The sequence below is a fragment of the Pithys albifrons genome, chromosome 6, assembly GCF_047495875.1.
Source record: "Pithys albifrons albifrons isolate INPA30051 chromosome 6, PitAlb_v1, whole genome shotgun sequence".
Lineage (NCBI taxonomy): Eukaryota > Metazoa > Chordata > Aves > Passeriformes > Thamnophilidae > Pithys > Pithys albifrons.
Genome location: NC_092463.1, coordinates 33,708,132 through 33,731,354, shown reverse-complemented (window position 1 = coordinate 33,731,354; position 23,223 = coordinate 33,708,132). Strand labels below are relative to the sequence as shown.

Below are 23,223 nucleotides of genomic sequence, written 5' to 3'. Positions count from 1 at the left end.
AATCTGAAAAGTGCAGAAAGCTCTTAGTTTTAGAGTTAGTATTGCTTTTTGTACTCTGAAATAACTCAGAACCTCTAAACCTAATAACATGAACCTTTAAACAGGGATAAAGCCTGCACTGTTTACACGTGCACCGGATTTTAAGAGCATCATTATTCTGAACTTTAATTAGAAACATTCATAAGAAAGACAGTCCCTCTTTCCTTAAGAGCAATGCAACTTATACTTCCAACATGGATGTATTCTGCTATATTAAACCACACATTTTCAGAACTATTTGGTCCAGAGTGTAATTCTCAAGGAAGGGAAAAGTTTACCTCTCCACGGCACTGTTTTGCGAGTTCAGCTAGTCTGGATTTTAGTTCATTTATTTTTTCATTTGACAAGCCTTTTGAATTTTTCAATTGTATTTCAGGAACTCTGAGGGATAGCAACAAAGTCCTCATTAGAAAAACAGTCAAAAAAGCAACAGAATATTAATAAAAACACTGTGTGAGGGAAAAGGAATGGAGTTCGTAGTCACTTGGCAATTAGTCAATGCTCAAATCAACAGAATATAGATATTACATATATGATATAAAGTCAGAAATACTGTTTCATATTCCTTACCATCAAATTTTCTGGCTGCAGACTACCTGTCAGTTACAACTAACAGTAGCACTACCAAAGAAACTTTGCAGAGTCTTATAATTCAGCTCTTAACCAGTAGTTTAACTTAATAAGCCTTTTGAAATATTGCTAGCGTAACATTTAGATGTTTAAAGTTTATTTCTCAGTGCTATACAGATTGCACAAACATCATGAAACATATGCAATAAATTATCAGGTAAACTTAAAAAACATTTATAATAAAGTGAACACACAAAATTTCTGTGGGTATGCTATCTTAAACTAAAAAAAAAAAATTGTAATGGCTGTTACGTCCTTGTTATGGAGTACAACTGAGCTATCACTTAGCAAGGAGTAGTGCTTCCCTTGTACACTACGCATGCCATAGCACAAAAGGATGGACTGAAGAGAGTTCTGCTTTGGACACATCAATGGCGTAAAGACTGAACAAAATGGGGCACAGAGCAACACTTAACCCAGAAATCACTGGTCAACCCAAAATGCGGGGGGAGGCTGTCACCTGCAACTTCTTCTACAGTCCCTATGGAGAACTCTTCCAAAAGACTAATCCAGCAGAAAACAGAACAGCAGACACAACTAAGACAGCCAAGGGCTTTGGAAAAGGAGATTCAGTTTGTGTCAGCTGAAAGAGTCGTGATTTGGAGTTCAAAAAAGGCACTAAAATGCAAGCTACAAACTGGGCTGCAGTCTTGCACTGACACTATTATCCTCCACTGCATGAAAGATCAAATCCCATTCAGGTGTGAAAGTTTAGAGCTGCATACTGTAAAATACCACAGGTTTAATAAATACTCAGATGCAGTGAGCCAGAGTAAGAGTAATGAATAAAACTACATGATTTTTCAACTTACACTTTACTATGGAAAACAGAGAGAAAAGGTTGTATTTTAATGTTCACTCACGTATCAGGGTAATTATGTGGACACTTGACCCACAGGTCAACTTTGGCATATACTTCATTAGCACCAGACAATCCCCGAGGACGCAGAACTAAATTAATTTCAGGAGGCTGTTGTACCTAAAACACAAAACAAAACTTTAGATTGAAAACGTTGTTTGGTTTTATATTAATGAAAGCATACAACTCTCAACCTATATTATAGTAGGCTAGACAATCCAAATCATGAAAAAAATAAATTAATATAGTGACATTGCTCAACAACAATGAACTGGTCCACTGATTATCACCGTTTATCCAGCATATTTTTGCAACTTCTTCAGATAAACATAGTTACAGTTATTAGAAAGATTATTGAGACTGAGCATAAATGTGGTTCTATAATAAAACTCTAGTATTCTGCTCACCCTAGAAAAGTAGGAGGAAAAAAAAAATAAAAATAAGCATAACACAGGTGACATATTAAAGTATTATTAAAAACCATTATTGTTTCTATTTTAGATCATGAACACTAGTCATTATCTTCTGATATAACAAGAGATCACAACATCACACTGATATATACTTTATGTGGACAAACAAATGGACAGAATTTTTTTCTAGTTATATTCCAGGGTTTGACATAAACTAGATTTCTAACAGGTATCACCTTCCACTCTCCCCAATCTGTCCAAATCACCTACTCAAAATCAGAGTAAAGTAAAATATGCCCATATAAACATTGTAAACCTTTTCTTTTCAACTAGAACTTTATAAAAACACCAACCAACCAAAAAAGACACCAAAAAGCAAGCAAACACCAGAAAACCCCAGGCCTCAGTAACATGAAACACTGGTAGGGAAGCAAGATCACATGGAAAAACAAATAAGGAAACAGATGGTAACTATCCCCTCTATTTTCCCTTTGCTTTTCTAGCCAGGAAGAGAACAGGACAAATCAAGAGGACGTCAGGTATGACTTTTAATAGCGACTTAAGTTTGTAACACTTCTGAAAACCCAACAAATTACTAAGAGTGTTCTTACTAAACTCCATGAAAAAAAGAAAAAAGTTATAAAGTTGCTGCAAAAACTTTAAGTTTTGGTCTATGGCAGAAAAAAAAAAAAGACAGTGGAGGCTATGATATATTTCGTAGAAATTAAAGACAAAAGAATGTAAAAAGAAACGATAGTAGAGGTGAACTCCGATATCTCCAGGTACAGGAAAAGTGCCACAGGTGCAGCTGGGAAAAAAATACCAGTTAGATGTTGCAGACACGAAAGATAAATGCAAGAGAGTAGCAAGTACCAGAACTAACTAAAACCCCCCAAATCTATAAAAATAAAAGTCAAAGTATTAAGTTACCATGGAAACAGCCACACTTTGAGAAAACCACAGTGTATAATAACTATGTAAAGGTCATCATATATAGCGGTGAGGTGAATTAATTAAGCAGGTATGCAATTAGTCGGTTAAGCAAAGAACTAAGACGCAATTTTTTTATAAAGCCTGACAATTAATTAAAATGCAATTTATAAACACAGCATTGCATGTAGGGCGAGCGCTTCTGTCTGGAGGATAATCGCAGCGAGGATCAGGTGCTGGGCTGGGGCACGCGAGACGCGCCCAGCGCAGCGGTGGCCCGGCACCCCCGGGGCGGCGGCACCCCCGGGGCGGCGGCACCCCCGGGGCAGGGGCACCCCCGGGGCAGGGGCACCCCCGGGGCGGCGGCACCCCCGATGGCCCATCGCCGTCCGCAGAGCCGCTCCGCACACTGTCCCGGGCCGGGCCCGCTTCGCCCGCCGCGGCACCCGCAACCGCGCCCGGCGGGCCCCGCTCGGTACCTTCCAGGCCTGGCTCTGCCGCAGATCCTGGAAGTCCTGACCGTAAATGGACTCCAGCACCTGGAGCTCGTTCTCCTGCCGTAGCTGGTAGCTTTCCGGCGGCTCCCCGGCACCCTCCGCGGGCATCTGCTGCGCGCCGCTGGCGCGGGCCATGTCAGCGGCCCGGCGGGCGCGGGCGGGGCCATGGCGGGCGGCACCACCGCGCTGCCCCCGGCACCGCCTCCGCCGCCGCGCCGGGAGGAGGAGCCGGCGGGCCGGGGCCGCCCGGGGACCGGGGGCTGGTCCACCAGAACATCTCGGCTTGGAAGAGTTCCCATAAGAATCACTGAGTCCAACTTCCTGCTCCTCACAGACTTCCACTGTCCAAACTCTGGGAGGTTTGGTGCTGTGACTGTTCCCCTGGGGAGCTTGTTCCGGTGACCAGCCACCCTCCAGGAGAACCTTTCCCTAAGGGCCAGCCTGAACTCCCCCAAGATATGCCTCCGGTTATATCTACAGTACAGAGATATGCAGCAAATACGATTAGTTACTCTGCACATTTTTAAAACAGACTTTGAGAAAGATTCACAAAAGGGAAAGGTAACCACGAAATTCAGAATGGATTTTACACAGAGCTGGGGCAGGATACAAGTTCCTGTGAAAACTATGAAAATGCTTCCACCGACGCTTGCTTTAGTGAACAGCGGGCAGAGGGTGAGCAGCTGTAGTCTTTGGCTGAACTGCAAACACAAAGTGAGGCCAGACCTGGTGAACACCGCTCAGCCCCTGGGCCTCCTTGGTGGGACCTGCCAAAGAGGCAGCTGTGGTAACCAGAGAAGAAAATGTGTTTTTCTTCAGTCACTTTGTGTAGTAACTACTGAACAGAAGGACTGTCACAACACGTAGCCTTTAAAGTTTTGGGATCTTAATAAAGAACCCGTAAGTAAATTCATGCATATAAGCCTATCTACTTGGTGAGTAAACTCCAGGCAAAGAAAAATTGTTACCATAATCTGCAGCTTGCACCCAAATATATCAATGTAGTTTTGCTGACTTCCACTTTATCCTCTGACCTGTTGCAATAGACCAGTTAAGGAGGGACTTAATACGAATGAACAGTTTCTATAGCTCTCAATTTGTCCATCTGAAATCGAAAGCTTGTTCCCTGTACACTTTTGTTATCTTTCAATTGCACTTAAAAAGGTCATGAGTATCTACCAAAACCAAGCGTTACATTGTATCACTGCTGTGATGCTGTTCTCAGTTCCTTACCATTCCAGGAATGTGTCTTTAGTGGCAAAGTCTTTCTGTCTCACCTGCTTTTTGGTCGGAAATGCATGGCCAAAGCTGTGTAGTGTTTATCTAGCAGCAAGAGAGATCTTTTGCGCAGTCAGACGTGACCTGGGGCACTGTAACTGACCACTGGGGTTTCCTCTGGTACAGTTGGGTATGCTTATCTATCAATTTGTATAAATAGTTTCCGTGTGTTAAGGACTCTAGATATAAAAAGTTTCTAGGCCACAGATTTCTCTTCCCTCTCACACAAGGGCAGAGCAAGAATGGCCGGTTACAAGATGTGATGCAGTAAGTAATTAAGAACCATAAGTAAAATTTTCTTTAAAAGAAATTATGAGTTTAAGTTTCCTAAGCACGTGGTGTGGGGCACACTGCCCAGAACCTGAGAAAGTTCCCCTGTATAACAATGGGTGAGTCAGGTAACACTCTGCATTGTTAAAGACTCTTCCTGTTCTCTGTGACTTGGCAAAAATTTAGCTGTTTGGGATGAAATATTCTAGACCAGATGTCTACCTCAGGCTACTTTTTATCCTCTTAATTTCTCCTGAAATGATTCATTGTTTCCAAGAAGAAAGCCACATAACATAATCATAAAAACATTCTGAGAATTTATTCTAAAAAGTCTTGTACCCCAGCAAAAGTGTGAAAATTTGCTGGATGATAAGGAAGAGACAACCTTTTTCAGTGCTGTGGCTTTGCTAGCTAACCTTGTGAAAACCTGCATAAACTGAATGACATAACTAGGGAGAGGTATTCACATGCTCCGCACAGATTTACTGGAATACGATGGACATCCACCTGCCCCAAAGATGTGCCAGACTGCATCTGGACAGAAGTTTCCCTTTCAAAATTTAAGATAAAAAGTAAAACTCTCCTGTGTCACAACATTAAAAATTTTAATTATAACTATTAAAATTTAATTAAGTGAAATGTGGGAATGTTCTTTCACTTCCCATGGGCATGTGAGAGGAGGTCAGTCTTCCTAGGTGAAGTGCAGGACAGAGGGAAGGAGTCCTGAGTGTTAAGAGTAAGAAATTTGGCAGAAAATAAACCCTCAAGTGGTGCCCAGAGATCAGAGGGGCTGAGTGCAGCTGGGCTCATTCTGATTACAACCAATTTGTCATTGTATGTCTGGTTGTGTTCAGTAGGAACTTCCATAAGCACAGATTCACAAATAGTGCAGTTCATTGAAGCAACAGAAATACAGAGTAGGAATTACCATTGATAAATGCAGAGCTGTGATAGATCTCTAATAATAACATTGTGTTAACCTGGGCAATAATATTAGTGCTTACCAAGACAGCATCCCCACTTGGAAGGAGGGAGAGCGGAACAACCTGTGAACTGTGTTTCTCCTAACAGGTGAAATATCTGCCCTCCTTATATACAGCCTGGTCTGATCCCGTTCCCGCTAAACTATGTATAGCATGATCTAAGGGGAGAGTTGAGTAATACAGTAATTTACGTAGTAGCATGTATTTCATTGAACTTATTAGCATGTACAGGTATGTGCATTTTAATATTTAAATGGCCATTAATCCAGGCAAACATTTCTTTTTTGGCCATGGTATCCTTCTGGTCATACAACTTCCATTCTGTTCCATCTCAGTCAAACCAGGACCATCCTATTTCCACAGGACCTTTTTCTCTAGCCAAGTCATCCTTTCTTGGTATCAACTGCAGAACTATGCAAAGACAACATAGATGGTACACAGTGTAGGCTGTAAATAGTAAGCATTAGCCCTCGCCTGGCTCCTTGGTCATCATCCCATGCCAAGGATTGAGCTGAAGAATGGGATGGCTTTGTGTGAGGAAAAGCGCCTTGCAGGCAGCTGGGAGGTGAAGGGATGGAGGTCAGACTCTGGTTATAGAGATTGGACACAAGAATGTTCAGGGAACAAAAGGAGGAAAAAGCCTATTTGGATGTCTCAGGAAAGAAAAGGGGAAATCATGGTGGAAGCTGCAGATTATTGCCTGGGGAGAGCACAGAAAAAGTGGGACGGCTGGACAAAGTGAAGGAGTTAGGAGTAGGGGTGAGAGGAAAGGGTAGGAGGGTAAGTGAGCCTGAGGCCACACTGGGAGTGGGTAAGAGACATCAATTACTAAAAAAAGGCTGGAGCAACGAGCTGGGAGACGCATGCTCCCAGAGAAATGAGTGGAGGCTGCAAAGGGCAGGGGCCAAATACAGGGAGGTGCAAGGATAGGTTTGGCCAACAGCCTCCAAGAGTTGTGGTGGGATGGGGCGGTGGCAGTCCCCTATCCCTGTAGTCAGCAAACATCTTTGAACGCGCAGCACAGCATCCAGCTCCATCCTGTGTCTCCCACGGTCACATCGCAGGTGACAGGACGTGCACCACTGAAATACACATGGTGGGTGTGGGTCCCTGAGGGGACCGTGCTGGTGGGCAGCTACTCTTCCTGGGGCACTTCTGCACAGGGTGGCCAGTGGCTGAAAGACCATTTTTGGCTTGATTTTAAACTAGCCATCCTCCTAAAGTCTTCAAATTCAAGGCACAGCTTTTGCACAAAAGTCCCTTACTACATCTACTGAGGAGCTTTTCCGGCAAATTAGATATTAAAAAAACCATCTATTTTAACAAATAAGACGGGTATCTAGAATCCGGCACCATCCTTTGAAACTCTGTCCTCAGAATGACGGACCTGTTTTAAAGCACCGATGTACAAGCGCTGCCCGCCACCCCCGTGCTCAGCGGCCGAGAGAAATGGCGGCGCACACGTGACGGCGGCGCGTCCGCAGCTCGCCCACCCTGGGCAGCTCCTGCCCCGCCGCCTGCCCCGCTCCTGCCCCGGCCACTCCCGCCCCGCGGCCACCGCCTCCCGCAGGATCGCGGCGGGGCTCGGCGCACCAGCCCCACGGGTGGCGGGGCCGCAGGAGCGCAGCGCTCGGCGCCCGGGATGTCGGCGTCCGAACGAGCCGGGTGTCGCCGCCGGCCGCGCTCGGTGCGGGGCGCACAGGGATCGTACGGAGCCGTCTCGGTTCACGGGAGGCTCGAGCGCCCCCCGCCTAAGGATTCAAAAGCAAATTAATTTTCCCCGAGAGCTGGAGCGCAGGGGAAGCCACCGGGCTGTCACTGAGCTCCCCGAACGCCGTGTCAGGGTCCTTGCCGGCAGGGAGTCGGGAGGCAGCCGTGGCTCAGCGCGGGAGGAGCGGGCAGAAGCGGAGAGAGCGGCAGTAGATGTGCCGTGGGGAAAGCCACGTCTTCCTCCCTCAAGGCTCTGAGAAAAGTCAGCGCCAGCGCTGAGAGTGGAGCGGGAGGCAGAGCCTGTGGTCCCTCCACGTCCCTACAGCGGCGCAGTGAGCCCGTGTGGTGCCGCGACCCTCGGCGGCGCTGGGAACATGAGCCGCGGAGCGCGCTGCGATTCTGGGGACTGCGATTCCCTCACTCCAGGCTATTGCGGTAAAACATGCTGAGGAAACCTGTGGCGGTGTGAAGCAAGAAAGATGGGACAGCTCATCGCAAGGAGAAGCATTGTTTGTTTTCTGCTTTTCTTCACGGGCTATCATGATTTACAAGGTGGCAGCGTGAACAGCCCTGCTTCACGGGATGCCGGAATGTGATGAAAATGCCTCCGAGAGTCGGGACTGTTATCCTCAGAAGCGCCTTTTGCCCGTGGGCTCCATTTAGTCACTAAAGGCAAGAGCTCAACAACCTGTGGTTATTAGGTGGCAGCAAGGAAGGCAGGACCTTCGCCATGGGGTACGACAAAAGCTGGATGTTGAGGAATGAAAGCGACCATGCCCCCTACCAGGCTGTCACCAGAGCTCTGGAGATGCGAAACGCCTCGGCCGGGCCGATGGTGTGGCAGGGCGGGAACGGCAGCGGGGCCGGGGCCGCGGAGAGCGAGGAGCGCGGCGAGGAGCGGAGCTACCGGCACTTCACCACCACCGTGCAGGTCCTCATCTTCGTGGGCTCTTTGCTGGGTGAGCCAGAGCTGCTGGAGCGCTTTGTTGACGTGTTGGCGTGTTTTTTTATCCTTACGGTCGGGGACTGCAGAACAAATGATAACTAGTGTGATTTGCTGCCTTAGTGACTCTTCTTTTTGCATTTCAGGTCCTCAGGTATATGATTTCAAGTGCCCTGTGAGTTTTGATGTGTTAAGGCTATAGCTATAAAACGCTATTTATCACAGATGGCAACTTATACATTATATGTATGTATTACTTAGTAAACTTTTCTACCAGAATTTAAATGGGCAAAATTTAAATGGGTTGATTAGAACCTTATTTTCAGCTCCAGTGGGATCTGTTCTCTTTAACATAAAAAAGGGTGTGGAGTGTTTTAAACAAGTTTTACTAACTTTCAGTTTCCCACTGCGGTAATTTGGTATTTGTGTCCTGCAGGTTTTAAATTAATCCTTTCTAAGTACTTTATGCTGTAAATATATACAACCATATGTAATCTTGTCTACTTGTTATCCTTACAGTACAACTCACAGACTTTAGATATGTGGTAGTAAACGATTGTCATAAAACTTTAAAAGTGTGTGTACATTTGCTTTCTAGGTGCTTATAGTAGGTTATTCTGTTGGGAATATGTGTGCATTTCTTAGGAAAGAAAAAATAAGAAGACAAGCCTTATGGTGAATTAAGTTAGCACTGTTTGGGAGTTTGGTAAGCTAGGTTTCAGTAAAATGTCACTATCAGTTATTCAAATCTGGTTACTGGAAATAATAAGGTTTTTCACATAGGACTTGACCAACAAAGTGTTCAGCTCTCCTAGGTAAGTTCAGCTGGAGTTTCCTGATGATCACTGGCTCTTATCAAAGATTTGGTTTTGTTTTTTCTGATCATGAGTAATAATAAAATCCATTTCTGTGGTTAGGGTAATAAATTCTAATATCTGTTTCTTTTTGATAATATTTAGCATCACTTAATTTCTAAGATGATGGTAAACATAGTCTTGGAACAGTGTAGAGCCTCAGTTACTGATATCCTTACTAGTTATTACTGTAAATTGCTGAGTCTTTTGGCATCAATTATTCCTCTGTCGTCATGATTCCTGCCTTTTTTCTCTTTAGCACATAGGTAGTGTGGGGAAACAAATCTCTTTTTCCATATGTTGCATAGTACCTGGCAGAAAACGATAGCCAGCAAATATTGTCCTAAAATAACAAGATTAGATGAGGAAAGTCAGAATTTTAGTTCTTTATTTTTTTGATTTTGAGCCTTAAAGAGAGTAATTTTAGGACATTAGTCCAGATTTAGTTCCATGAGGATAGATTCTCCAATTTTATTTGAAGAAAACAGACGTTCACATATAATCACTCCTTCAGCAGCTAAGAGTTTTGAAAAACCAACCAACCAAAAAATACCATAGCTACAAATTTTGCAAGACTAATGTAAGTTATGGTTTGGTACTCCACTCCTGCAATTTATTTTCAAAAGATGGACTATGAAAAGATTTGGACATGTTTATCTGCAGATTACATGGTTGGGAAACTGATGAAGCTTCCAGATTAGTAACTTCTCCAGGCCTGTGAAAGACCTAAACAGGAAAGGAAATAATGTGAGTTTTTAAAAATTATGAAAATGCGCTAGTCCAATGACAAATGTTAGCAGCAGGCCTTGTGAATTTACAGTGATAGAAACCAATTCCAACTATTTTTCTGAAACTGCCCCCTTTGCCAATCTGTCTGCTGCCCTGAAATGCTAATTTAAGAACATTTGCTATACACACTACTGTGACATCGAAAACTTGGAAGTCTTTAAAATGTCTTCCCATATCATGCCTGTGACTGTAGTGCTATTCTCTCTTTACTGAATGAAAACAAAGCCACCAAAAAGCTGAGACCCTGATCTCCAGAAAGTCTTAGGGCTTTGGTGCCTGCATGCTCAACTTCCATACAAGCCAGAAGTTTTGCATATGCATGTGCTGCACAGCATCTCTGCATCAGCAGAGGATAACAATATGATATTTACCTCACTCTCATGGTTGCACAAACACTGTTAATTATCATTTGTTTTCTGCCATGGTCCTTAGTGTGTGAGTGGCATCCTGCACTTTTCTCTGTCAGGCGAGCTTCTCACTTGAGCTGCAGAATAGCAGTTCTTTGATCTGGTGAGTCTCAGGATCCTCTTTACAGAGAGGCAACCCTTCAAGGGGAATTAACTGCCTCTCCTCCTAAAGCATGAGATGGGGTTCATGGCCCTCAGAGGTAGGATGTCTGGGTGTGGATCCTTTCTGGTTTGGGTGGATGTACGGCTTGTGCATTTTACAACATCAGTGCATGCCCAAGCCACTTAGCTGTTGGATAAATAGCACTACCCTTTTAAAGGAAGAAGTTATTTCTATTTCCAGCTTGAAAGGGAAGGAAGGTGTACAACTCAGTCTTGATAATGATTACTGAGCTCTGACATAAGCAGCAGTCTACATCATAGAGAGGTCCAGGTACTAAAAGAGGGAAGAATCACAGTCGGTGTTGTGGATTTCATTTAGGTTTGTGCTGTGTGGAAGAACGTGATATCAGTTGTGAGGGAGATGTGCATTATGATCTTTTTTTCTCCCATTTAAGACCCCTATTTGAGACGTGTTGGGAGACTTGTAACAGCAGGTGAAATCTCTGTGTTTTTACTGTGTTGTGAAAAAACAGTGCTATGGTGAATGTTTCGTCATATTTACTGAGGGCAAGGAAGAGTCAAATTGTTCTTCTTTATGGTTACTTTTAAATACATTGAAATACATCCTCAATTTATTTATCTCTTTCCGATAGTAATAACAATGATACTAGATTCTGGAATTTTTGTTTGTCACAAGCTTGCCAAACCTTGAACCTGGATATGACCTTAACATGTAGGTCAGGGGATCTAACTGGTCGAACCAACCAAAAGTATTAAGATGAGGCTTGCTAATTGTGAGAATTTTTTCTTAATTTTTTCCCCTAATTTTTAGAAAGTTTCCAGTGTTAAAGAATTCTGATTTTTTAAAGAATCAGATCATTCTGTGTCTGGAATGGGCAAAACATAATTATTAGTCATAAAATCACAAAATATTTAGCGCAGTTAGAGATAAGAGTTCTTTTGGTAACTTGGGTAGGAACTACTGAGTTAATGAAGGTATAGTATGCTTAAATGCTACAGTTTTAAGTAGCTATTCCTGTATTCCTGTGACTTTGAGACTGTTTGCTCAAACTTCCTACTGTTGGTCTTCCACTGGTTTGTGTGGAAGTTTTCGCTTAGCAGAGTGTCTATGTTAATATTCAAGGACCAAGGAGTAAAATGGGTAAATCTGCATCTCTGTACTTTGAAACCAAATAGCACTACCAGTTATGCACTCCTTTGACTGTAACTACCGTAGGGCTTCTGCACCAGACAGGAGGCATTGGAAGGAGAAATTTGATTGATTTGGTTACCCTGGTCAGCAGCTCAGTTTGCCTCCATGAAAGAAAGATTTGTGGCATATTTAAGAGTTGCAAGCCACTTCTTTCTATGATACTGTATCTGAGTGCATGAACTGTGGAATTCATCTGATGGGCTTTAAATGCTTTGCGAGTGTTGATGAACTTAGCGAATGCAAAAGGTAGGGTACCAAGTGTGTAAAAGCCTAGAAGGCTTTGTTAATGCTGTCTTTCTGCCCAGCTCCATGGCTAGTAATGGCAGTTCTCATAGGATTGGCCTTTCCTACCCTGCCAGCTAACAGCTCCAGGCAGGACTAGAAAAAAACAGTGAAAACACATGCCACTGGTTTTGTTATTCCACTGCTTAAACTGTGCTTGGATCAAGGAATGTGGAACATGTTACGGAAAAGAAAATAAGTGTGTTGAACATCAACAGAAGAACTATGAAAAGGACCAGGACTCTTGTTACCACTTTCCTTTTCTGATCCACATGTGTACCAGGAACTCCCTGAAATCAAGATAGTGGGTGCCTCAGGAACTCTGATATGCAAAGTACATATGTAGAGATGGGTTTCTGGTGTGGGGTCAGGTGAGTTGCTCTCAGAATTGTGCTTAAGCTGCAGATACTGTATGATTAAATTTGTTGCTTCTAAGAAAAGTTGCTGTAGGAGAACAGAAGCCAAAATAATTATGCTGCTTCTGACAATTGTCTCATAGGAATGACTGTTTTTTTGAATCTCTCAACCAACCCTAATGATTGACTTAGCAAAATTAAAGCTGAAGTGATTAATTTCTATGTGTAATGTAGCAACATTGCTTACCTTAAACAGGAGGGAAAGAGAAAGGCACCAGTGGGAAGAACTGCTGATTTTACTGGTCACTGCAATGATACAGATGGGAGCAATGTGCCATGAGAAACAACACATGCTGTCAGTACTGATTCCCTTTGGTTCACTTAGTCCTGTGTGGTAAAAGGTGTCAAGAGATTCAAGCTTTTCATGTCCTAACTTGTTTTGAAAGGATGTAAAAGTTATCAATGAAAGAACAAGAATGGTAGAGATTTGCTTTGAGATTGATTGCTTCGCTTCCACTAATCCTGCTTGGATCTCTCCATGCTGCAGTTCCCTGGGTATTCTGCCTGACTCAGATCAGATAGTTTTTTACTGCCTTGTGAGAACCGTAGCAACTGTTTTGTTTTATCTAACCTGCATTTCAGGTCACTTCCCTCCACCTGCTACCAAATGAATGTGGCTAGGGTGATGAAGTCAGGATTACTCATTGAACTGAATGATGATTTTCAGTCTTAGTAATACTGGCTAAGGTCCTTATCTGGCAAATTCAACTGGCTGTTATCAAAGGGATGAAGTTGATAAAAGGAAAGATAAAATAAAATTTAGATTTAGGACTATTGCCTTGTCAAATGACTAAAGTTTTGAAGATGAATACCATATTCTTCATCCTCCAGACTTTTTTTTTGACATGTTATCCTGTTTGTCTCTGGGTTCTTGTTTCAGTTTCTCTTCTGAGTCTTGACAGTGTTGTTCTGCCACCTATTGCTATAATAACAGAGTGCCATCAGTGATGCAAATTCCTAAAAAAAGCAGTTTTTCCTGCAGTTTCTAAATCTGCTCCTCTTTAAGCAGGAGTAAAGTTCTGCTTGGAATTTTTTTCTTCTTTACGTAAGAAAAAAGATTTCATCAGTTTTGCTGAGTGTGTAGGGATTTACTTGGAAGAGGACTGATGAGTACTACTGGAATGGTAGAGAAGGAAAATTTATAGTGTACCCATGTCCAAGGAAAATTGGTTTCTCTTGCTGGAGAGTAGTTAGGTTTGAGCTTTTGTATGGTTTGTTGTGATCACAATGGTCAGCATGTCTTAGAGAAACACAGGGCCACTGAGGGTTGTAACCAAGACTTCCACTGTGCTAGGTTGTCTGTACCTTTCCCATGTCTGGATAGGGCTTGTTCTCATAGAACAAGTGTAGAAATCAGGAGGTTCAAGAGGCTGTGAGGGGAGATCACTTTTTTTTGCCTGCTAGTGCAGTGAAGAGAAGGCTGTGGTTTGCCTGACTGAGATCAATAGGTTTTATGCTTGGGATGACATAGGGCTCCTTTTCAAAGTGAATAAATTTTTAGTAGCTTCCTTTTTATTAAAGAAGATTCTTGAAATTAGTTTTGTAGTGAATATTGGAGTACAGCAGTATTGATCTACAAAGTACATTTTCCTCTTGCCATTAGAAGGAATCAGTCTGCAGAGATGATTACTTTGGCACAGCAACCAAACCTTTGACAGTAGCAAGATTGGGTGTATTAATTCTGAGTTTTGGTGGGGAGAGGTCACGAGGTGGCTGCAACTGCTTTCAGTGGAGTGCAAGCTGTGGGAGGGCACCTTGAAAATGAAGAAGAGGGTCTAAAGAGACCACTTGTAGCCAGCATGCACAGTGAGCTTAGCTTGAAAGGGAGATAAAATTAATGGGTGAAATGCAATGGAAAAGAGCACCTGCTGTTATTCTCAGGAGAAGGGCAAGGAAGACCAGGAATAACAGTTTTGAGGGAGACAAGGATATGTGCTCTCTCACTCAACACGAGATTTACCACAGCTCACTCACTTGCAGAGATTCACATACCATTAACTGCAGTTAAATGGAGAAGTTTATGAGTTGTGCTTTTACCAACAGGTGTGACTGTTCATGTCATAGTAGGTTTAGATGAGATTATATCCCACTGTAGAACCATAGCATAGAGTCAAAAAATGGTTTGCATTGGAAAGGACCTTGAAGATCATCCAGTTCCAACCTGCCTACCATGGGCCTTCCATTAGATCAGGTTTCTCAGGGCGCCATCCAACCTGGTCTTGAACACTTCCAGGGATGGGCCATCCACAGCTTCTTTTGAAAACCCGTCCCAGTGTCTCACAGGAAAGAATTTCTTCTGTATAGCTCACCTAAATTACCCCTTATCATGGTTCGTAGTTTCTATTCTTTTCGTATTTCCAAGGTCTGAGAGTCTGCATTTGCTCCTGAGATTGAGTCTGTTCACAATTTTCATGTTAGCCATGCAGATAAAACATAATTTTTTCTATAAAAAAGAATTCCTTTCTGATATTTAGGAAAAACAAACAAAAAGAAAAAAACCACACAAAAATTGATGGAAATTATAATGAGAGATGCCATCGCAGCTAGTGTCTACTCCACAGATTAAATATGCATCTTGCTTTCTGTGCATTTTTTACTAACTGTATCACAAATAATTCCAAATCTGGGAAACATTACCAGACCTTTTAGATCAGTGCCTTATTTGAGGTTTGGGGAATTAGGCTCCTTGTTACCTGCTCTTTTGTCTTCCCAAATCTGTCTTGTACAGAAAAATTTCACTGGAAAGGCTGAGGATGCTCTGATAAAATTTGAACTCTATTTCAGTGGTTATAGCACTTTTTGGGAAGCTGTAGGTTAGACTGGTTACCTTCTGGTTTCTAGCCATGCTGTGTATATCAAAGGGAGGCGTCCTTTGAAAGAAAATGATGCCCTTTGAAAGAGATACCAGATTTGGGCAGTGCAAAGTGAGCCCCTGCCTCCTTCCCAGTGTCCTGCAGGACAGGCCTGGTCCTTTTTGTGAGGGTTTCCCAGTCTCTCCCTGCCCCTGATACTGATTCTTTTCTTCCTGTCTTGTTATCTGTGCAGACAGATGCAAAATGGAATTGTTACAGCAATTAATTTATAAAGGGATAGGTCCCTTCTGAGATACAAACCTAAACTAATTGGCAGTCTAGGTAATGTGCCTGCAAAGGTAATGGTTACTAACATAAGGAATAAGTGTCTCTGTCTTTTAATAGTTACCAATGAAGTTTGCCACAGGCATCTTCTATAAAGAATGGAGCAGGGAATCTTGCAGTAAAAAAATATTGCAGATACATGATTCAAGGCTAAACTAGAAGAACATTTAAAGAATGAGAGGGGCACATCTGCAAGAGCTCCAGCAAAATTTATAGCCTTGAACACAAAAGAGTAGAATGATCTGAGGGTAAAAAAAAGCTGGAGTGGGAATGATGGTGCTTTGTTTCTACTGGTGTCACACTTATAAAATTTGGAATTGTTCTAGATGCAATCTTCTAAACCAGGCATTTTGCACAGATTAATTTAGCTGGATTAGTTAAAGTTTGGCAAAGGAAAAAGTGACTGAAAATAGTGTAAAAGGAAGCATCAGGCAAAGGATGATATGAGTTGTGTTTGTGTGTAATAATGATTGACAGTAATAATGTGTTACACGATCATAACATTCCAGTGATAGTTTTCCCCTGCAGTTTTGTATGGGCAGTTCTAAGCCTCAGGAACCATGGACCCTGCAGCAGTAAGCCCAGTCCAGGATGAACCTTGGTAAAGTCTGTCTGGAATAGATATTATGCTTTTGCTTTTTGTGTGTATTCAGGTGAACTACTAAGCAATTCTCTTTGGAAGAAAAATTGAGTTTGAGGAGAGGGTGAAGAAGAGGTGTTGTGAGAGTGCTGGGGCCCCTGTTGCCATGGAGACCTCTCCTCCCCGAGCTTTGGCAGAGACGCCTTGTCTGGCTTTGGCTGAGGGGCTCCTCAGATAGCACTATTGCTGCCTTTTACAAAAGAGGCATTGGGAAAACACCCATTTATCTAACCTGGAAATGTGTGAGAGGCAGTGATTTGTACCTGAAATGCATGTGCCTGATACTGTGGGGATATTGTGTGTTGAAGAGTTCCTCAATCATGTGCTGGGGGGTTACCGAATGTCTCTAAAGGATGTGTATGTCAAGGATGTTAATTGATCCTCATGTATCATAGAATCACAGAATATGTGGAGTTGGAAGGGACTCACAAGGATCATAGGAGTCCAACTTGGGCATTCACAAGGCAGCCCCAAGAATCCCACCATGTGCCTGAGAGGATTGTCCAAATGTTTCTTGAACTCTGTCAGGCTTGGTGCTATGACCACCTCTCTGGGGAGTCTGTTCCAGTGCCCAACCAGTGCTCTGGGTGAAGAACCTTTTCTTGATATCCAACCTAAATCTCTTGTGACACAGTTTCATACCGTTTTCTCGGGTCCTGTCTGGTCACCACAGAGAAGAGATCAGCATGTACCCCTCCACTTCTCCTTCTGAGGAAGTTATAGACTGCTACCGCTTAGGGTGAAACTGATTCATACCAGTCATTTTACTGTATGTAGCCACCGTGTGACCATTTTAATGAGAGCTGCAAACCAGAGCTCTTTAACTGACTGGATGCCATGGTTTTCTTTTCATTGTGAATTACAGTTGCTGAAATGCCTGCTGGTGTATGTATCACTTGATTATTTTCAACTTTAGTAAAGATCTAGATACATCAATATTTTGTATTGGATTTTAAGGACAGTCAATTTGTATTTCAGGCATGAAGGAACCCACATACTTCACAAGAATTTTAAATGGTGCTAGTTCTGTTAGAGGTCTCATTTATTGGCTTGCTATTGGGCAGGCACCACAAGCATTGTTTATTTTCAAGAATTAATTTTTTATTTGTGTGATCTTGGAAGAAGTAAGTTTCCCACTTATTAGAAACATTTTTCAAGATCTAGGAAATTGTATGCTTTTCTTCTACTCATCTCCAAAAAAGATGCTCCTAAGTATTCAAGTGTTGCTGAATCCTGTAGGCTGATAGAGATGAACTTGCTGCTGCTCTGTGTTCTCAGAACCAGCCATAGCAAGACTGGGCACACACTCCCAAGAGGCACACATGCACACAGTACGTCTGTGTATATATCCCTGAGAAGCCACACAGTCTGACACAGAAGGAAATTGCAGCATTCATGCAGACACAAGGTGCATCAGTGGCCTTGTCCTCCTCCTTTTCCTCTGGCTCCTAAGGATGAAAGCCCATTAGTATAAAATATATAAGTATACAGATATATAAGCCAAAATTAATCTCTCTGTAGTAGCTGGTCTTAGACACCCAGTCTCCCCAGTAGCTGTCCTGGGGTCCTCTGGTCTCCCAGTTGCCTCACACACACACAGATGTAGATGGCTTTCTTCAGTAGCTGGATTGGAGCTCTAGGTGCTCTGCAAGCTGACTTTTAAAGCCCTCTTGTCCCCTGCTGGTTACCGGGCTCAGACTTATAGCCACACCAATACTTGCCTTCTAAGCATCTTCTACTTGCTGGCTAGTCTGGCTTGATGTTCAGTCATGGTCACACACTGACATATGCTTCCACAAAAATTCTTATTCTCTGGTCTTTTCAGTCATTGCCATCCTGATGCATCAGACCTGATGTGCCATGGTCTTCATTCAGTTACTGCACTTGGATTTCTGTATGTTCACAGATCCATGGATCCCTTCACCCACGAGAAGAGTTGGAAATCAAGTTTAATGAGAAGATGGGATAGACTGTGGTGATCAGAAGTGGGGCACGGCCAGATAAGTGTATGGGCTAAATGCCAGTTTATATATGGCTTTTATATAATTTTCCCTCTAGTCTCCCACACTTGTTCCTGCCCAAACCACCATGAACTCTCCTTTTACTCCATACCATAAACATCTTAAAACAGGTTTTGTACAATCCCCAAATGCTTGTTCCTTGCATCCACCAATGACTGCCTTACCCCTGGGCTAAAACTCCCTAGTCTGAAAGGAGACCTGGAGAGCCTCCCCCACAGACACCTGGATGGGGGCCACCCCTGGCCCATGGGGTAAGATGAGGCTCTGGGATCATTCAGGAGATTCTCTGTGTACTAGTGGGAATATCCATGTGAAATGGTTTGCACAGGAAAAGTGGATTTTGTATACATAATGTATATATTTAAGGAAAAATTCCTAAATTATCTGGATAATGTTTTGTATTCCTGTTGTACTTTTTTTGAACCCTGCACCCACCTGGCCCATCACAAAATTTGTAAATTACTCTAAATAATCTTGAGCGTCCAGTATAGGTGGTCACTGGGCAACAGCTGAACTGAATGTCCAAAGACTTGGGATTTCTCCATATTATGTTTCCTTTACTTGCTGTCTTAATATCTAATGAGGAAAGAGTTCTCAAAATGTTTTGAGAGTGAGCTAGATACAGCTAGAAAGTTTTCAAAATGCAGAAATACTAGTGAAGCCATGAGTATGTTGTATCTACCTTCCTTTCACTTCTGATTAAATGCTATCCCTGTAGGATGTACAGTCTCTTGCTTTCTGAACAGTACTGTTACATGTAAGCCTTTTTCATTTTTAGCATCTTTCAATTAGATTTAGCAGCTGGAAGCAGGGACAAGAACTGGCCTTGTAGTCAGCCAGCTTCCACAGAAACCTTGGAAAAAGGAGAATATCCTGGACTGGAAGGCTGGTTGAATAAGAAATTGCATAACCTCTTATGGTACAGCATTAGATTAGCCAGGCAATGCAAATGACAATTATGGTAGTAACAAAAGCAATAGTGAAGCTGAAATGGTGATGGCAGAGAGAGCTCTAATTGTCTTACTATCTGCTCGTGGTCTTCTGCTGTTGTTGGTGATTGCTGAGAGGTTGCTGTGGAGTGTGGCCTTTTAAAATGCTTTATTAGTTACGATATTCAGCACTGTAATGGACATTCTTCTCCATCATGAATAGGCTGGCTTACTTCTTGGCAAATACAATGCTTTCTGTTTTGCCAGTTCCCTTGGCGCGGGGAAAAAAGCCTGTAACTGTTTGGGAGACAGAGACTATTTTTAGTCTGCTTTTTAGTACCACCTTTGACTAACTTTCTTGTGTGTCAAAGCAGTTCCATACAACCACTCATGAATTTCTTCCAGAAGACTGATAAAATACGAAGTTATCTTTTTCCTCATGTGACCTCTTCTATCTTTCTCCACAAACCTTGTGTCACTTGGCATATTTTCAAACTTCAAGAGGCCTTACTTTTGTTGTGCCTCTATTTCTTAGGGCACAACTGGATAATTTCTTTAATACTGCAGAACAAGCAAAAACGTCACTCATGCAAGGGACTAAAATACATTTTCTTCCACTATTGTCCGAATTAATTGGAAGAAGAGAAAAATACTGAGGTAGGGTGGTTTTTGTTGCTGTTTCAATTTAGTATCTATAATTTTTAGGCCTATCTAGAACAAAGAGGGTAGTCTGATTTGCCTTTTCCATTTGTTGTATTATGCTGTTGATTTGTCTTTTCAGAGAAGCATTAGCTACAACCATTTTGAACTGTGTCAGTCTGCATCAGATGCTTGTCTGCCTTTTGGCTTTCCCCAGCTCTTTGTTTAAGGGTTGCCCCGCAATTTTAAGTGTGACTTCAGTTTGTTTAAGATATAGCAAGCCTGTCCTTCTTTTACAGGTCTGTCTTACCCAAAATGGTCCCTGTCCTGTTTCTTACGTATCTAAACCCCACTTCTCAGCATCCCCATCTCATTCATGCATTGAGACTCCAGATCTCTGCCTGCCCCTAGCATATAGAGCTCTTAATAACTCTCTTAATGACAGTGGTTAGGAAGGTGCTGGGCTTTACTATCCTGGTTGATAACCTGAGCTGAGCCTCTAGAATGTTCCTTCAACACTTCCCTGTGTTGCCAGCACTGATACATCCTGACCACTGATTGTGTTTTCCCTTCTGAGCTATTGGGAGATTCCAAGAGGTCTGCTGTCTTTGCACCTGACAGGCATGTTACCCTGTAGACCTTCCTCTCCAGTGTCTCAAAACCAGCCAACTCTTTGCCTAGTAAAGAAATATGCTGCCATTGCTGCCTCCTGTCCTTGGAGTTCTTTCTACTGCAAGTGCATCCAGTATGCAAGAGGATACTCTTGCCCAGATGGACACTGCCTGTCCTTCCCCAAGACTCATGTCCCCAGCACAAGATCTTCAGCAGTGGAGGTGAGGCTGTATAGCAGCGTCCCTGTAGACATCATCTGGGACTTCTTTATTTCTCTTAGCTTTTCCAGTTTAGCCATTCCTACCTGAAGAAGATGAGAGCCAGGAACTACTTGTATTGTACACACTCCTCCTCCCCCTCCTCCAAAAAAAGCCCCCCAAGATCTAAACTCAACCATCCCTACCCCCATAACAGGTAATCAGACATACTGTGCTCTGGCAATGTTTGTTCCTGGAAATTGACTGGCATATTGAGCTTAACATGTTAGTTTTTAAAAACTTTTATTAGTTTAGCTTGTCTTTTGCTTCAGTGATTAAGATTGCTGTCCTCCTACTGTACTGTATGATGATGTCTCTGTGAGATGCTTAGCAGTGAATTAAGATGTAGCCTATATGAGAGAAGCTGAGGAGTGAGTGTGTGCATATGTGAATGAGTGTGTGTGGAAAACCAGGTTGGTTTGTACCTTTGCCAGTGCAGGCTCCCAGTGCACTCTTCCATCTTGGCTGCCCCTGTTCACCATGCTCCTCTGGTTATTTAGCTTCTGCCTTTTGTTCTGTTGTTGCTTCCACCATGGGTACACTCAGCCCCCCACAACAGGATTTCCAGACCTCTTTGCATGACATTGTCCCACATCCTTGACAGCAGTTGCTTGGCAAACACTCAGAGCAGCCTCAGCAAACTCCTACTTACCCAAAGTACATGGCCACCAAAGGAGGCAGACCAATCCCAAACCCACTAATTTTGCTTGCCTTCCCCCTGTTCTTTTCTTTCCTGGGCATAACAGCTGTGCCACCTGCTCTGTTCTATTGCCCTCTGTTTGTTACCTGTACTCCCACCACAGAGAGATAAGCATTCATCTTATTTTGTTTGGAATGCAGAGATACATTGTGATGGCTGAATGTAGCATCCATCTGTGTTTTTTGTATACATTGTCTCTTCATGTTGTTTAAGTTAAGTCTGAGAAACTACATGTATGTGTACAGTAACACTGTGTATATGACTACTAATCATCAGGACGTGATAATGGGATGTTGCCACATAACACTGTTCTCTAACATGTCGACATCTTTTTTGAGCCTGTGTTTTAAAAGATACAGTTCTTATTTTGCCCATTCCATCCAAACGTTGATGCATTAATAGAAAATGGGGACACTGCAAGGAACATCATGTACAGGTCAGCAGAATTACTATAATACTTAGAGTAAAAGCTGCAGAACTCAATAGTGTATTACAGAATGTTCTTTTGCTTCACTTATAAAAATTGTTATCTATTATCCCTATTTTCATCCACTACAGTTGTCTAGTGTTTATGCTAGATTTGCCTAAGTTCAGTATTCTGTTCTGCATTTAATTTGAAAAAAAGAATAAATTGCCACCACACTAAAACTTTTCTGACTATAACAAGCCTCTGTAATAGGACAGCAAAGACATCATTTTGTTTTATCTGGTTTTTAAGACACAGTCATTAAAAGAATCTGGTTAAAGGAGATAGTAAAACACCTATGCAGCGGCAAAGGCTTATACTACATGATGTGGTGGTACCAGCCTCTGGAGACCTATTTTGATTATTTTAAGCCTTTAAGAAAGTAAAATTGCACTTCAGGTTCCAAAGGAGCTGAAAAACACTGAACTACTGTTTGGATTCTGTTTCTCCAGTAACTTCTTAGAGCATAATGTGGACAGATCCAAACAAGAAGCTGTCTCAAAATACCTTATCTTTGCTGGGGCTAATCTAGTGAAGAAGTGATTACTTTGCCATCTGAAAAAGCAGATTACATGGGCAAAGACATTTCTATCTGTTAGGGTCTAAAACAAGGACATAACATGAAAACGTCTAGAAAGGGTAAATAGGGCCCTAGAGCTTCTGTATATGCTGGTACTAAGTAGTCTTTACTTAAGGAAGTAATGTTGAGAGCTAACAAAAATGCTACTATTTACATAGGAGTATATTAATAATGTTACAGTTAAAAGTATTTTAGCATCATTATGAAGTGTTCTTAACAGTTTCTCTTCGGACTTTCAGAGAATAAGTAGTTTTTCAATCTCGGGAATCTGGTATCTGAAAAAGGATTTCTTTGATTTTTGTTTGGAAGAGTGGAGGGAGACCTGGTCCAGGTCTGTCCCGGGTGAATTAGACTGCTTGCACACTGCCTGCAAGGCTTCCTTGTGGACTGAGAGACAAGCAGGCTTTGAGTTTGCTTCAGTCTTCAGTCATGGCCATCTTCATATATTGTATTGTGATATCTGCTCAATAACGCTAGCCTGGAAGGATGAGACCACTCCTTTTTTAAATTGTTGAAAAAGACTTTGTAGGCTTCTGTGCTGTATATCCAGCTCTGATGTGGAAGTAGATTATCTCTGGGTCCAATGTGGCAGCTTGAGGTGTGATGGCTGTCTTGTATTTCTGCAGG

At 42.5% G+C, this 23,223-nt stretch overlaps 2 protein-coding genes across 3 annotated transcripts in view; one reads left to right on the top strand and one right to left on the bottom strand.

Moving 5' to 3' along the window:
- Nucleotides 1-3,547, bottom strand: part of EIF2AK4 (eukaryotic translation initiation factor 2 alpha kinase 4) — a 35,087-nt gene extending 31,540 nt beyond the window's left edge. The window contains exons 1-3 of the mRNA XM_071558081.1: nucleotides 3,351-3,547; nucleotides 1,533-1,648; nucleotides 318-420 (exon numbers count right to left, since the gene is read on the bottom strand). Coding sequence (XP_071414182.1) covers nucleotides 318-420; nucleotides 1,533-1,648; nucleotides 3,351-3,503 — 372 coding nt within the window. The 5' untranslated portion in view covers nucleotides 3,504-3,547. The remainder of the gene's footprint in view (nucleotides 1-317; nucleotides 421-1,532; nucleotides 1,649-3,350) is intronic.
- A 4,089-nt stretch (nucleotides 3,548-7,636) lies between these two features.
- Nucleotides 7,637-23,223, top strand: part of GPR176 (G protein-coupled receptor 176) — a 39,019-nt gene continuing 23,432 nt past the window's right edge. The window contains exon 1 of one of the 2 annotated variants that reach the window (XM_071558078.1): nucleotides 7,637-8,568. In XM_071558078.1, coding sequence (XP_071414179.1) covers nucleotides 8,340-8,568 — 229 coding nt within the window. In that variant the 5' untranslated portion in view covers nucleotides 7,637-8,339. Of the gene's footprint in view, nucleotides 8,569-18,338; nucleotides 18,399-23,223 lie in introns of those variants that run through there. The other variant, XM_071558080.1, reaches the window with a different exon arrangement.